General features: G+C 52.4%; 1 protein-coding gene across 4 annotated transcripts in view; it reads left to right on the forward strand.

Annotated features, from left to right (window-relative positions):
• Positions 1 to 15,992, forward strand: part of LOC116955741 (rho GTPase-activating protein 7-like) — a 212,098-nt gene that overhangs the window by 79,048 nt on the left and 117,058 nt on the right. For all 4 annotated transcript variants that reach the window (XM_076053536.1, XM_076053535.1, XM_032977011.2 and 1 more), the window contains exon 5: positions 8,688 to 8,721. In XM_076053536.1, coding sequence (XP_075909651.1) covers positions 8,688 to 8,721 — 34 coding nt within the window. The remainder of the gene's footprint in view (positions 1 to 8,687; positions 8,722 to 15,992) is intronic.

The following is a 15,992-nucleotide window of genomic DNA, read 5'->3' on the forward strand; positions in this document are numbered from 1 at the left end:
TCACCACCTTGTAAAGGACAATATTAGAGCAAGACTCTTAAGGCGATTATGTAAATAATCGGAACACTCTACCGATTATCGGTTAATATTTTTAGGAAATTCAGAAAGCCAACGATTTTGCTGGAATGTCCTCGGCAAGAGCAAAAGATGTTTGGTTTCTTTAAACAAATAAATCTTGGCCCTCCGTCTGACCCGTGCATGACGGGCCTGATGGAGGACCACGAGAATTTTGTGTACGTGTAGATTCGGTCGCATCGATTCAACCGGATTCGCATGCTTGCCGATACACGCATCAAATTGCGAGCGTGAAAATCAATTGTTTGTTATCGATTGCCAGTCGAATGAATATCGCGTGCCGGTGTTACCGTTGCGTTATTCGGGCGAACAACGTTGCAGGAACGATGCAGAACAAGTAAACATGAGATGGTGTAAAACTTAACCGGAAAATTACAACTAATTTTTACATTGAATCGTGACAATTCAATGAATAACACCGCCAGTCATTCATTTTCAATGGGAACGCGCGCCTGCCCTACGAAGCAACGGTGCCGGTTTCTTTTACCTCCCTCGCCGCCGCCTCTGTCCAGCCAGCGGTATCAGTGGATTCAACCGCAGCTCGATGATTGGCAGATCTGGCACGGCCGGGGTAAGGCGTGGGTGCTCCCAAGACGTGTGGCCTGTGCAAAAGAGTAGGCCAAAACCACCCTGTCGAGCTGCTTCCACTGGAAGGCCCTTCCGCCGGCAGTGGCTTGAGCAGAGTCATTTCTTGGCTGCACTTTTATCGTTTTTGTTTCGGATTGTGTTGTTGTTGTTGTTGAGCCCGTGCCCATTCATGTGAAGAAATGGCTTCATAGCTCATCGGATTTCTCCTCCTGCAGTCTCAATCGAGATTCTGATACCCCCATAAATCGCTCTATGTACAGTGAGGGAAAAAAGTATTTGATCCCCTGCAGATTTTGTACGTTTTCCCACTGACAAAGAAATGATCAGTCTATAATTTTAATGGTAGGTTTACTTCAACAGTGAGAGACAAAATAACAACAACAAAATCCAGAAAAACGCATGTCAAAAATGTTATAAATTGATTGGCATTTTAATGAGGAAAATAAGTATTTGACCCCCTCTCAATCAGAAAGATTTCTGGCTCCCAGGTGTCTTTTATACAGGTAACGAACTGAGATTAGGAGCACACTCTTAAAGGGAGTGCTCCTAATCTCAGATTGTTACCTGTATAAAAGACACCTGTCCACAGAAGCAATCAATCAATCAGATTCCAAACTCTTCACCATGGTCAAGACCAAAGAGCTCTCCAAGGATCTCAGGGACAAGATTGTAGACCTACACAAGGCTGTAATGGGCTACAAGACCATTGCCAAGCAGCTTGGTGAGAAGGTGACAACAGTTGGTGCGATCATTCGCAAATGGAAGAAGCACAAAAGAACTGTCAATCTCCCTCGGCCTGGGGCTCCATGCAAGATCTCACCTTGTGGAGTTGCAATGATTATGAGAACGATGAGGAATCAGCCCAGAACTACACGGGAGGATCTTGTCAATGATCTCAAGGCAGCTGGGACCATAGTCACGAAGAAAACATTTGGTAACACACTACGCCGTGAAAGACTGAAATCCTGCAGCGCCCGCAAGGTCCCCCTGCTCAAAAAAGCACATATACATGCCCGTCTGAAGTTTGCCAATGAACATATGAATGATTCAGAGGACAACTGGGTGAAAGTGTCGTGGTCAGATGAGACCAAAATGGAGCTCTTTGGCATCAACTCAACTCGCCCTGTTTGGAGGAGGAGGAATGCTGGCTATGACCCCAAGAACACCATCCCCACTGTCAAACATGGAGGTGGAAACATTATGCTTTGGGGGTGTTTTTCTGCTAAGGGGACAGGACAACTTCACCGCATCAAAGGGACGATGGACGGGGCCATGTACCGTCAAATCTTGGGTCAGAACCTCCTTCCCTCAGCCAGGGCATTGAAAATGGGTCGTGGATGGGTATTCCAGCATGACAATGACCCAAAACACACGGCCAAGGCAACAAAGGAGTGGCTCAAGAAGAAGCACATTAAGGTCCTGGAGTGGCCTAGCCAGTCTCCAGACCTTAATCCCATAGAAAATCTGTGGAGGGAGCTGAGGGTTCGAGTTGCCAAACGTCAGCCTCGAAACATTAATGACTAGGAGAAGATCTGCAAAGAGGAGTGGGACAAAATCCCACCTGAGATGTGTGCAAACCTGGTGGCCAACTACAACAAACGTCTGACCTCTATGATTGCCAACAAGGGTTTTGCCACCAAGTGCTAAGTCATGTTTTTGCAGAGGGGTCAAATACTTATTTCCCTCATTAAAATGCAAATCAATTTATAACATTTTTGATATGCATTTTTCTGGATGTTTTTGTTGTTATTCTGTCTCTCACTGTTCAAATAAACCTACCATTAAAATTATAGACCGAGCATTTCTTTGTCAGTGGGCAAACGTACAAATCAGCAGGGGATCAAATACTTTTTTCCCTCACTGTATGTTGAACTTTTGTCCTGTATACTGCATAGGAATTGCATCAGCAGTTGAAATCTGCACACAAGATGGATTGATTCGCAGTATCTATGCTGCATTTATTGTGAGATGCTTAAAAAACCACCACCAACAACAACAACCACAACCGTGCATTTCTTTACGAAACCCAAATTCCTACATATTCAGAGCGAAACTAGACACTCCGGTGGGGTCATAGCAGCAGCAGCCTGCTGAGAGTCGCCTCTCACTGATGTTGTTGTTGTCTCTCTCTTTGCCCTGCTTGTAAGTAGGGGCAGGCGGACGGGACGGTTGCAGCCTGTGTTTGACCTGAGGCTTAGCGGCTGCATACACAACAGGGGCAGCAGTGTCCCCGAGTGGTGGGCGGGCGCTGCGCTGTGATTGGGGAGTGAGAGGGAGTGTGAGGTTCGTCCGTCTGTCTGTCCGTACAGCAGCTCCTTTTGTTTTGGAAGGCAGGGAAACGCTGGCCGATGATAAGAACAAGAAAAAGTAGCTGGCAAACCACGTGCGCACGCTTCCTTCCCGTATCTTCGTCTCCGCTTAATCAATAAACAAAAGTGATTCTTTGCACTTCTCGCCAGCCACACGGCGGCATTCCGGGAGTGCGCAGTGTCAGCGGCGTTGGGGCGCGGCGCGAAGCAAACCCAAGGCCCGGTTTCGACAATTCATTGTCTCATCGTTAGACAAGACGCGCTTTGGCGCTGCTGCTGCTGCCGCCGCCACCGCTGCTGCTGCTGCTGAGCTGGGCAGTGGTGCACAAAGCGCGATTGACGAAGCGGCTCGACACACGTGGTTCTACGTGCCATGAAGAAGGCCCATTGCCCGAAACGTCGCCGACTTGATAGCATATTTTTTTTCTGTTTTTGTTGTTGTTGACGAACGTGTCGAGTTTTTTGTTGTCTCGTCAGCAGAGCCATGCCTGCTGCAAGCATTGCTGCTGAGCTGCCAGGCGCACGCACGTCCACGTGCGTGCACGTGCGTGCGTGCTCGTCTGTGTGTGCGGGGAGTGGTGGTGTAGTGGTTAGCGCCCTGCGCTACGAACCTGGCGGCCCGAGTTCGATTCCTGCTCACGGCCACCAGCGCCGGTGACGATTATCTGAGCCGGTCCTGGGCCTCCCCTAGGTCGACGCAGCCTCAAATGAGTACCTGGTGCGGTGTGTGGTAAACATCGCCACCGGAGAGTTCAAAGGCGGCCGGGCGTGGTGCTGGCCACCCACCCCCCTCGTGTGCCCTGCCAGCCGTCAGAGGTGCTCGCTAACAGCACTTGCCCCAACAGTCTGTTGAAGGCTATACGGGGGATCTTTGACTTTGGGCCGTCTAGGCACGGACAAAAAAGACATCACGGCTACGGTCACAGCCGTAACGAATTGACGCCCTCCGCTGTGAATGGACGACGGGTGAAAATAACATGGTCGTGAAACTTAGTGGCCACTCGTGACTTTCGGGGCACGCGAAATCCATTAAACTATAACCGAAAATATGTTTTTATTTTGCCAACTAAGGCCCGCTGAGCTACGTAGCTCTTTTTCAGAATGCGCGACCTGGTTATCACAAACGACAGCCCGACGAGAAGTGGCTTATCGCATGGGAATTAATAGCGGCCAAATACTCTGAACCCACGATGTCGATTCTAAATCTGGAGGGAAAACAGGAGGACCCGGACAAATGTCCACGCGACCATGGGGAGAGAGACACGCAAACTTCAAATTTACAAGCATCAGAGTAGGGATCGAACCCACGACCTCCTGTATACTAGGCAAAGGAGTTAACATCCCGCCATCATGGAAGCGTTATACTTGCATACAGCGAATATTAATCTAAACCATGGATTATCACTTCACTATCTGTGCATCGACAGCTTTAAGAGCTTAGACGAATAGATTAATTTAACGCGACATTAAATATCCACACCGCTCGTCGACTGGCAGGTCGCTGGATGTGGTGTAAAATGTGGGTACACCCCGACCAAGAAGTCCGGCCAGTGTAGAAGAGTTGACCGAAGTTCTCACTCTAAAATAATATGAATGCGCAGCCCTTTGTCAAACCACTGCTAGATGAAGGCTTCCCTCTGGTATATTATGGCAGTGGTGAGATGTTTACTCCCTCGCCTGGTATACAGCAGGTCGTGGATTCCGACCCCGACGCCTGAATATTTGGACTTGGCATGTCTCTCTCCACGTGGTTGTGTGTTTTTCTCCGGGTCCTCTGTTTTTTTCCCTCCACATTTATTACTGCTATCATTTATGATATCATTTATAAAAGCCAGGCCACTTCTGAAAAAGAGCTATATAGCTCAGTGGGCCTTACCTGGTCAAAATTAAACCAAAAATGTTTTTAGTCGTTTAAAATATCGGTCGTGGGAGCTGTTTGACCATACTTCACCACACTGGTCAGTGCGGGTCGAAGTGGCCTCTTGAGCTGTCTCCATGAGAAAGGCCCCTCCCGCCGGCAGTGGCGTGAGCAGGGAATTGCAGAGCTGCGCCTTTACCTCTTACATTTACTGTACACGTACAGTACCGTAATAATGATTGTTTTTTTGTGTTGTTGTTGTTGTAACGTTCTGACCCCGTGGCCCCCTACTGGACATGTGTGAAAGAGCTTCATAGCTCATCGGATTCCTCCTGCAGTATAAACACAAGACTCTGATTCTGAATTCACGTTCCCCTGTTCGTGGTTTGCAGCCGCCACACAAATCGGTAACCCCCCCCCCCCGCCCATTTTCCTTTGAGCAGGGAAATGTTTTGAAATTTCTTCAACTGATCTGTTCGGCACCATTTCGAAGGTTATGCACCCGAATGGGTCTGTTTCTCCCCAGGCCCATCTGGGTTTTTCCCCCAGATGATGACGAGATTTAGAAATTCAATTTATTCATTCTCGCAGAGTGAGATAGGCGAGGGATTACAAAGGGAATTGGGCAAACATCCCAACTAGGGCTCCTCCTGGAAATGATTCCTGAGGCCCAGGAAAGGCCTTTCCCGGCCATGAAAATCTAAATATAAAATATATTTATAGTCTTGGTTCTTTCCGTAAAGTTATGTAGAATCTACGTGACTTTACCGAAAGAACCAAGAATATGAATCCCTGCAGTCATGAAAGCTTTAAATCAAAATAAAATATGTTCTCATCATGTCCTGTGGCTATACGGGGCTAGAAGCCCTCAAGTCTCTGCCAGGGAAGGCAGCAGTACTCGTGGCTTGGGGAGACCTTCATCCAGCAGTGGATAGACCATGGTTGATGATAATGATGATGATGAAATCTCAATGCCAGCTCATGGCTCTGTGGTTTTCAGGGTACAGGGAAACTCCGGCAGTTTCACTTTGCACTGATGGCACGCAAAGATCCCCCGTGTAGCCTTCGCAGACTTTTGGGGCAAAGCGCTGTGAACTTTACGAAGGCCGGCACGGCACACGAGGGGGTGGGTGGCCCAACACCACGCCCGGTCGCCTTTGTCTCCACCATGGCGATGTTTACAACACATCGCACCGGGTATTCATTTGAGGCTGAGTCGATAGGGGAGCGCCCATGATCGGTTGAGATAATCTTCACGCTGGCGTTGGCCATGAGCGGGAATCAAACTCGGGACGCCGGGCTCGTAGTGCAGCACACTAACCGCCACACCGCCGCTCCGGACTGGTAGCGGCACGCGGATGCACGCGCTTACGCCTCTAGAACCAACCGCTCTCGTCACTTGTCACAAAGCGACGCTTGTCATAATCGTTGGAGTGGGCGCAAGTGTTATCATAACGCATGCGCAGGTGCACGGCAGCTGGTCTGTTGAGTTTAAAGAACAAAAAATATTGTTCATTTTCTTGCGGGGTCTCGGAGGTGGGGGAGGCGCGGGTGGGCGGGGAGGGGGGGGAAGTCTGGGAGGTAACGAACGAAGTCGCACGCCAAGAGACCTTCATCCAGCAGTGGATTGACCATGGTTGATGATGAAATCTCAAGCCCAATGTCGTGCTAGGGGGTTGGCCCCCACCTATAGCAGACGACGAAAAAAATCCCCGACCCGGGCAACTCGCACAAAACTGGCTCAACTCCGTTCAGATTACTGCTCCATGCTAGCCGATTACCAAAATCGAATCGACCCAAACGTCCCAAACTGCTGCCCTTTGTGCCAAGCAACGCCAGAAGACGTCTCCCATTTTCTCAGTTGCCGAAAACGCGGACCCAAAATTACATCGATCGATCTCTGGCTAAACCCTTCCAAAGTGACGACATGACGCCGCCTATAAACAGAAAGTGCGAGGAAAACAACAACAACAACATGACGAAATATCAAGGCCAGCACATGGCTCTGTTATTTTCAGGGTGCAGGGAAACTCCCGCAGTTTCACTTTGCACTGATGGCACGCAGACTTTTGGGGCAAAGTGCTGTGAACTTTACGAAGGCCGGCACGGCACACGGAGGGGGTGGGTGGCCCAACACCACGCACGGTTGCCTTTGTCTTCCCCGAGTGGTGGTGGTGGTGGTGACCGTGAATGTTCCCGGCCTATCTGCGGCTCGCAACGTGGCTCAACGCCGCACGAGGGGACAATAACCTGGCCCCGACGGTCGTCGGCGGTGGCGGCGGCCATGGTCGATCTATTGCCGGATGAAGGCGCCTCCCCGAGCCGTCGGCATCTCGCGCGTTCCTGCGATTTGAGATTCAAGAGCATTGCACGATTGCATCAACTGCCGCACCGGGAGAGGGAACCGGATGCCCGTGGTGTGCAAAGCCCGTGGCGCTAACCATCGCGCCGCGGCAGCGTCCTCACAATTTCAAGCCGTCGGATAAATATCCCACGACCCTCTTTCACGGCCGCCTTGCTTACAAATCGTCTCGTGAGGTCGGACTTCATTTGAGACATCTGAACAAGCTAAATATGCCCTGCGTGGCATTTTCACCGTCGTCCAAAAAAGAAAAAACGAGCGGAACGCAATTTAAGTTGTGGCTGAGAGTGGGAGGCGTGCACGCGTTTGAGCACATCGTGAGTGACGCGCAGCTTACATGGGGACGCGTGGCCCTGGCTATCGCTCATGGCCCAGTGTTGACTGAAATATTACCCCACTGTTTTGCTCCGTTCAGCTGCTCACATCATTCCTCTCCGCGTGCCTCATCACCGTGTCCACGCGCTGTTGTATCAGTGTGCAAGTGCGTGCCTGCGCGTGTCCTTGGCTCTGCGTGGAGGGCGGTAGTCGTCTATTATGTTGGCGCACTGCGCCACGAAACCGGCAAACCCAAGTTCAATTCCCGCTCCCCGCCAACGTTGGTGATAATTATCAGGACCGTGTCCTGGGCCTCCCTTAGGTCGACTCGGCCTTTAAACCAGTACCTAGTGGGGCACATGAACATCGGCATTGGGGAGACAAATGCGGTTGGGCATGGTGCTGGCGACCCACCTCTCTGTGTGCCGTGGCAGCCCTTAATAGGTGCTCCCTAACAGCACGTGACCCAACATCCTGTGTAAGATACATCGGGAACCTTTGTCTTCGTGTGTGTATGTACTTGGGGAGTGGTGGTGCAGCGGTTAGCGCTACGCTGCGCTACGAACCAGGCGACCCGGGATCGATTCCCGCTCATGGCCAACACTGGTGACGATTATCTGAACCGGTCCCGGGCCTCCCCGAGGTCGACTCAGCCTCCAATGAGCACCTGGTGCGGTGTGTAAACATTGCCGCTAGGGAGACAAAGGCGGCCGGGCGTGGTGTTGGCCACCACCCCCTCATGTGCCGTGCCGGCCTTCATAGGTGCTCGTTAACAGTTACTTGCCCCTACAGTCTGTTAAAGCTAAATGGGGGATCTTTGTCTTGTAGAGAAGGCAGTGGCACATTGAATAGTCGACTCTGTCTGAAAGAGCAAACTAAGTGGCACTTAACCAGGCCGAGGAGCGTTTCATCCCAAGTCGGTGCTGCATCACAGCAGAACCTGTACGCACACTCCTTAACTGGCCAAAAACAGCTTAACGTCGAGAAGACAGCACTGTTATTTCATTATTATTGTTCTGTTGTAGCGGGGATTTTTTCTCGTTGTTCAGAGATGTGGTTAACCCCGTGACCTCACGGGAGCGGAGCGGCCACGATCATCGTGGTCAGTTTAACACGTTGGCTTTCGCCGCCATGGGTCATCGTGGTGTTTTGTGTGTCGGTTTGCTCTTTGTCGTTGCAGGTGCTGCCGGGAAAGATGGACAAGGACAAGGCCGGTAGGTCGACTTTAATTTCTCGTGTCAATAATTTACCGGGCGTATTGCAATGTAATTTTATTTGCCCGTCGCGGCTTCCTGCCCCCACCCCTCACACCCCCCCCCAACACCGTGCCCAAAATGTCACGTGACCAGCGAGGCACGCGGCGCGTTCTGTTTGAACGAGGAAGAAAATAAATGTTGCCTGCGCGTGGATGCTGCAGAAGGTTTTTTCGGCACGCGTCCGTCACCTCGGGAGCGGTCCCGAACGTCGGCGGTCAACGCCGCGAACGTCGCGCGCGATGCCGTCACCGGACGGCCAGGCACGCGCGCGCGAGCGCGAGCGCTGTGAGGTCACGTCGCCACGTGACCTCATCGCACGTTGTCAAATGATGGCGACGACGACGATGGCGACGATGGCGACGATGACGATGATGACGACGATTATTATGACGTCACCACGAGCGCGATGAGGTCACGTCGCCACGTGACAATGATAACGACGACGACGATGACGATGGCGACGATGACAAAGACGATGGTGACGATGACGACGATGATTATGATATCACCGGCCTGGCTGGCGAAGCATGTATGAACGCTCGTTAATTTGTTGAAAGCACCTCGATGTATAGAGGACTGCCGAGCGTGGACAACAGTTAGTGCCAGCTGACCGCCTGGCCCGCTGCTTTTCATCTTGTCTGTGGTTCCTCAGAGAATGTGCGAGAGAAGCAAGATGCATGAAGGATGGCGTAGCTCCAAATTCTGGGTAGATTTGGACCGATCTCATTTGTTAATGGCAAGAAGGGCTCCATGAGCTGCTACGCTCTATTCCACAGTGCCGTGTGATGGTACAGATGGTACATGGTAAAGAGCGTAGCGCTATTTCAGCGTCCTATGATGGCACAGATTGTACACAGTACAGAAGGGAGCTCTATTCCACAGTGTCCTGTGATGGTACAGATGGTACACGGTACACAACGTAGCAACACGGGCGTGGTTACATAGGTTGCGATGCTAAACAGCGAGTGACGGTACGTGCTCCACATGTTATACATATATACACAACTCAACATTATTATTAAGGCGTATACTTTTAGCGTTGCTTCGTGTCACCAGATTTTTGGGGCAACCCATCATGGCAGACGTGAGACGGTCGTGGAAATTCCACATTCCCATGGCAGGGGGGCCACGTGTTCACAGAACATTTTTCTTACGGAACAAATAGCCATTGTATTCTAGAGCCGGACCTGGGCTGAGAGTCGCGCGTCTTTCAAAAGTCAGCGAGACGAGAACCGATTCGGATACCAATCACCACCGATGTGAGCCGTGACCGGGAATTGAACTCGGGCGAGTTTAAAGCGCAAGTGCGCCGACCACTGCGCCGCCACTCCACCCACCCCTGCCCAGCCAAATCCCCCCCCCCTCCCTTCCTTCCCTCGAACCTCGTTGCACTGAGCACGGCGAGCGGTTGCTCGATTTAGCCTCTCGAACGGCGGGCACCGAGGTTGTCCACGGGGTGGGTGGTGACGGGTGGGGGGACAGGGGACAGGGGGGAGGGGGCGAGAATGCAAACACAACATCCAGACGACTCCGCCCGTGGGTAACGCGACGACAACGCTAATCTCGGCAGGGAATTTTGGTTGGGGCGGTGGGGAAAAAAAAAATCCGCTCGCCGTCTTTTCTGCCCATCGCGCCGTCTCAACGGCACCCGAATCAAAAGCGGTCGCTGGAAAGGCAAAACAGTGCGGCGGGCGAGCGAGCGGGAGGAGAGATGAAAGGTGCCGGGCGGCGCATCGCACAAAGGTGGCGCGCGGCGTGACGGCCGTCCGACCGCGACGACGCGAATCAGGTGGGGCCACGGTAGACGGCGAGGATTCCTCCCGTGCCGTGCATCCTGTTTGCGGCGAGCGCAGACGCGATAAGGAACCGGTCGGCGCGCTGCGGCTGCGGCGGCGGCGGCGGCGGTGGTGCCGTAAGCGGGTGGGCAGAAATATCACCGCAGCATCTAGGCGTCGCGGTCTTGGCAAAGGGCGAGCCGCCGTTCAGCTTCACGGAGATCCATCCTGGAGCACAGGTGAAGTTGGGAGAGTAACGCAGCCGTTGCCGTGCCGCTGCAACTCGTCGCCATGTCGACGGAACGCGCCGGGTGTAGTCGCTGTGTTGTCGCGCTGTCGCGCTGTTCGGCACGTGCTCCGAGAGCTTCCACGGGAACAGCATCTCGGTGGCTCGGAGATGTTAACTACCTCGCCGGGTACGCAGGAAGTCGTCGGTTCAATCGTGACCCTGACACCTGTTGTATATTTGGAGTTTGCGCGTCTCTCTCCCTGTGATCACGTGGATTTTTCTCAGTGTCCTCCGGTTTTCCACTCCAGTATTTGGCTGTGATAAATTTCCACTCGATGATAAGCCACTTCGTTGGGCTCTCATTTGCGGTCCGGTCACTTGTGAAAAAGAATTACATAGCTCAGTGGGCCTTAGTTTAGTTTAAAGTTCAAGATTCAGTCAGCGCTCGGAATACACCATTCGATCACCCGTTGAGAAGAGATTGAGGATGGTTTTTTGGGAATGAGTGTGGCTCCGTGCGGGGGGCGGGCAGAGTGCCAAGGGCAGTGTGGTAACACTCACGCGCCTCACAGCAAGAAGTGCGTGGGTTCGATTCCAGACCGGGTTTCCCTCCCATAGCTCAAACAAACACGACATGACTGCCATCGGCCAAAATATCCCGGCAACGCTGAAACGCTACCTGCAAATGACTCGATTTGGATAGCACGAGACAGCAGCGACATCGGCCCCCTGCCGCTGCGAAAAGTGGGCAGGGCCCGCTTGAAACCGAGTCCTGAGTCTCGGCGAGCCCTGCCTGCGTAAACAAGTGGAGTCGAGATGAATGTCTTGAGTTCTGTCCGGCAAATTCCACTTTCCTCCCATGCATGGCAAAGCGTGCCGAGCCATAACCCTCCCGAGAGCAGACCGGTGAAGCTGTTCCCGGGTTACATAACTGCCGTTGAAATGCGACTCAGAAATTGCGTGTTGTGACACGCAGGGCTCGCGCTGATTTTCGTGAGCCATCGGGCCAGTCTGTGCACTCAAAGTGGCCCTGTGCAGCCTGCTCGCATCTCACGCAGAAAAGCACCAGACAGAGGTCAAGGGTCGCAGCCCCGCAATTGCCCACTCATGCCACCGCTGGCGGAAGGCGCCTCCGCTAGAGGGAGTGGGTAGACAGCGCCTCCAACGGGTGCTTTGGCCTACTCTTGCACGCTGGCCGGTCGTCTTGGATGAGGTAGAGGGGGGCGAGCGCACTCTGACCCGCCACACGCGACCTGTGTGGTGGATGGAGGCCGTGGGGAAGGGGGATTTAAGGAACGTCCACCGTCGTTTCAACCGCCGCGCGGGGAGAGACAAACCGGCGACCTCTGGAGTCCGTTGCGCCATCGCCGTGACTGCCGTCTCCCTCGCATCGGGTGCAGCTTCTGCCGCGTCGATGAATTCTCCCGGCATCTGCGGAGCTAATTCCAAGCATTCCACGTGCGCTGTTGCCCATTGCACTTGGCTCTCCTCAAACACGGCTCAGTCTGTCCTTAAATAGGGGCGCCTCGGTGGTGAGATGTTAACTACCTCGCCTGGTATACAGGAGGTTGCGGGTTCGATCCCGACCCTGACGATGCCTGCTGTATATTTAGAGTCTGCGTGTCTCTCTCTCTCATTATCATCACGGTGGCTAGGAGATGTTAACTACCTCGCCTGGTGTTCAGTAGGTCGTGGGTTTGATCCCGACCCTGACGATGCCTGCTGTATAATTGGAGTCTGCGTCTCTCTCTCTCTCATCATCATCACGGTGGCTAGGAGATGTTAACTTCCTCGCCTGGTTTTCAGTAGGTCGTGGGTTTGATCCCGACCCTGACGATGCCTGCTGTATAATTGGAGTCTGCGTCTCTCTCTCTCTCATCATCATCACGGTGGCTAGGAGATGTTAACTTCCTCGCCTGGTTTACAGCAGGTCGTGGGTTTGATCCCAACCCTGATGACGCCTGCTGTATATTTGGCGTTTGCGTTTCTCTCCCCATGGTCGCGTGGATTTTTCTCCGGGTCCTCCGGTTTTTTCCCTCCACGTTTGTAATCAGCTGCGCATATTTAGAGTATTTGGCTGCTGCTATAAATGTCCACGTGATGATAAGCCGCCAATTCGTTGCGCTATCATTTGTGATGGCCAGGTCGCTTCTGAAAAAGAGCTACACAGCCCAGTGGACCTTCTACCTGGCAACAGAGAGAGAAAGAAAAGTGTGGTGCGTGGTGACCGGCTAATTGGCATTCCACGCTGCGACGGCTCCGCGGCATTGCCCATCCCCAGTGGGCTGCGGCCCCAAAGGCTGGTGAACCACAGTGGGCAGCAGCAGGTGACGGCGGCCCTTCTGCCAACAAGTGGCAAGAGCAAGTGGTTGCAGGGCCGTGCCTTCGTACCGCCCTCCCCGTTATCCTACACCGCAATTCGAGCCCTGTAGGATTCGATTAAAAAAACATTCTGTCGGGAACTAATCCGCCGGTGTTTGAGCCGCTGGAATGAAACGCGATACCACGGAGGCCATCGTTGTTGCCGGCTTCACAAAGGACAAAATAATAACTCGACGGAAAACCCTTTGGAGTCCTTAATAGCTATTTAGGGAAATCCTATAGGACTGGAAAAGAGTGGCGCAGATCTTGTTGGGGAATGCGCTCGGAATGTTAAACTCTGTCCTCGCCTGAATCTGGGAAGCTCCTCTTGGAGGGTAAGCCGGTTACACGCCACCCCCCACCCCCCAATGTTCATTGTTGCCGGCTTACTCTTCGGCTTATTCTTTCGCTTCGCATATTTTCCACATCCTCTTCCTCTTTTACCTCCCAAAGACCCCAGCAAACCCACACGGGTCACGGCCCCGGCCTTGCATTCTGAGCAGCAGATTGGGGGGGGGGAGAAGGGGGGGAAACCCTTATCAGCCAGTCCTTATCACTAGGAAGGGCACAAATAAAAAAAAATTAAGTCATGTGTGTGTGGGGAGCGGTTGTGTTTCGGTTTGCGTGCCGCGCTACGAACCCGGCACCCCGAGTTCGTTTCCCGCTCATGGTGACAGCTCTGATGATTATCAGAACCGGTCTTCGGCCTCCCTTAGGTCGACTTAACCTCAAATGAGTACCCGGTGCAATGTGTAAATATTGCCACTGGGGAGACAAAGGCGGCCGGGCGTGGTGTTGGCCACCCACCCCCTCGTGTGCCGTGCATTTGCCCCAACAGTCTGTTAAGGCTATACGGGGGATCTTTGTCTTGTCTTTGAGTTGGTGAGCGAGCGGGGAGTGGTAGTGTAGTGGTTAGTGCCCCAGCAATCTGTTTTTGGCTACATAGGGGATCTTTGCCTTTATATGTAGAGTATGCCGTATCTCTCGGCCATATACCAATACATTCCTGTGCCTTAGGCAAGAAGGGGTGTTTCCTCTTTCACTTGGTGGGCTAATTGTGTTTTATTCACCAGACTTGTTGTGGTCGTTTACCCAGGAGTGCTTCGCCGAATCTCAAAACTATTTTTGAGGAGGATCCTGCCAACCTTTCGCAGTAGCAGGGGGTGGCGATGACTGTTGCTGCTGCTGCTGCGTAACTCAAATTTAAGTCATTTCCAGGTACATTCTTTCAGCATTGGGATGTTTGGCCAATATGGGTTTTTCTACTTTTTGTAGCCATGGGAGGAAACTCATCCAGAACAAGGGAGAAGAGCGTACAGACTCCGCACACACTACGCAGCTAAGCGGGGGGGGGGGGGGGTGCACCCTGCTAACCTAATGATGCCTCAACCAGTGAGACATAGGCCTGAGTTCTGGCCATCGTCCGAGGTGAAACCAGGAGGTCCATTCGGTTATTCCGAAGCACGATTTGGGATTTCATGGGGAAGCTTGAATGGCGTTCAAAAACAACTCTCAAACACCGTCACGTTGTGAGAGACCCCAACGCAGAAGATCCCCCGGGGGTTTCGATCGTCCACGAAGCTGCCCGTGGTCGCGACCCCTAACTGCATCCACTGCACAAACCATGGCAGCGGCAGATGCGGATACCTGATGATGCACGAATGGAAAATTAAAAACTATCCGGTAAGGGGCCCGTCCATAAATGACGTCACGCACCTAGGGGGGGGGAGGTCAGATATTTGTGACGATGTGTGACGAGGGGGGGGGAGGGGTTTGAGAAATGTGACGTCACGTAAAAATGCACAACTTTAAATAAATATAGACAACACGTTCCACTTAATTAAATATACTCTTTAATAAATGTTTTCTACTACAACATCAGAGTGCAGCACCACATTAAATACGCACTACAATGACAATAGTTTAAAGAGATTTGAAGCATATTTTATTTTTGGGGGGGGGGGGTGGAGGGGAAGAGCTTTGTGACGTCATATTTGAGGGGAGGTCTGACTTTTTGTGACGCTGTGTGACGAGGGGGGGGGGGTCAAAAATCGTCCAAAATCGCGTCACGTCATTATGGACGGCCCCTAAGCACTGTTGTGCGACTGTGGTCATCCAGAATAGACCATGCAATGATCATAATAATACTACCATTTTAAATAGCATCATTCATGCTCATAGCATCCCATAACGACGCAATGCCCGAGCCCACACATACGCAGGAAGAGGCATCGCGGTGACACACTCCGGTTGCTCCCGACGCCGTTGCGCGCGGGCTTGAACACCTGAATGTCAAATTGTAGTTGTTGCTCTGCAGCTACATCAGCAGCCGTACGTACGAAAGAAAGGATGGAAGATGCGTCCCATGTGGACAGAGCCCCGAGTCACGTGACGGGATGAGGCAACGGTGCTTCTGGAATTCTCTCGGTCATCATACCCGAGCACCGCATCACGTGACGGCTCTGGGCTATTACACAATGGCACAGCCAGCGTCACACATGTATGTGTGTTGAGCTTCTTTCGCGCCGTACGTATAGTGTATAGCATGCATAGCGTCGCGTAAGTTGAACTTATTTCACACCATATAGTGTATAGTGTAGTGTATGTTGAACTTTTTTTTGCACCGTACGTAGCCAGCCTCGCTAATCGGAGGTGCGGAGGAAGGACAACGCACTGAACGGTTCGAAAGAAATTAGTTTTCAAGTCAGATTTTTTAAATGCTTAGCTCCAGTGGCTTCCAAATATCGGAAGGAAGAGCGTTCCAGACTGCCGCAGAAGCGCGCATGAAAGCGCGCAGTCCGACTCGCTCGGGACTGAGCTACAGGGGGATACGTGATGCGTAATCCCGCATCCTGCGCGCCAAC

This window comes from Petromyzon marinus, chromosome 61 (assembly GCF_048934315.1).
Source record: "Petromyzon marinus isolate PM22_M1 ecotype Great Lakes invasive population chromosome 61, UKy_Petmar_22M1.pri1.0, whole genome shotgun sequence".
Lineage (NCBI taxonomy): Eukaryota > Metazoa > Chordata > Hyperoartia > Petromyzontiformes > Petromyzontidae > Petromyzon > Petromyzon marinus.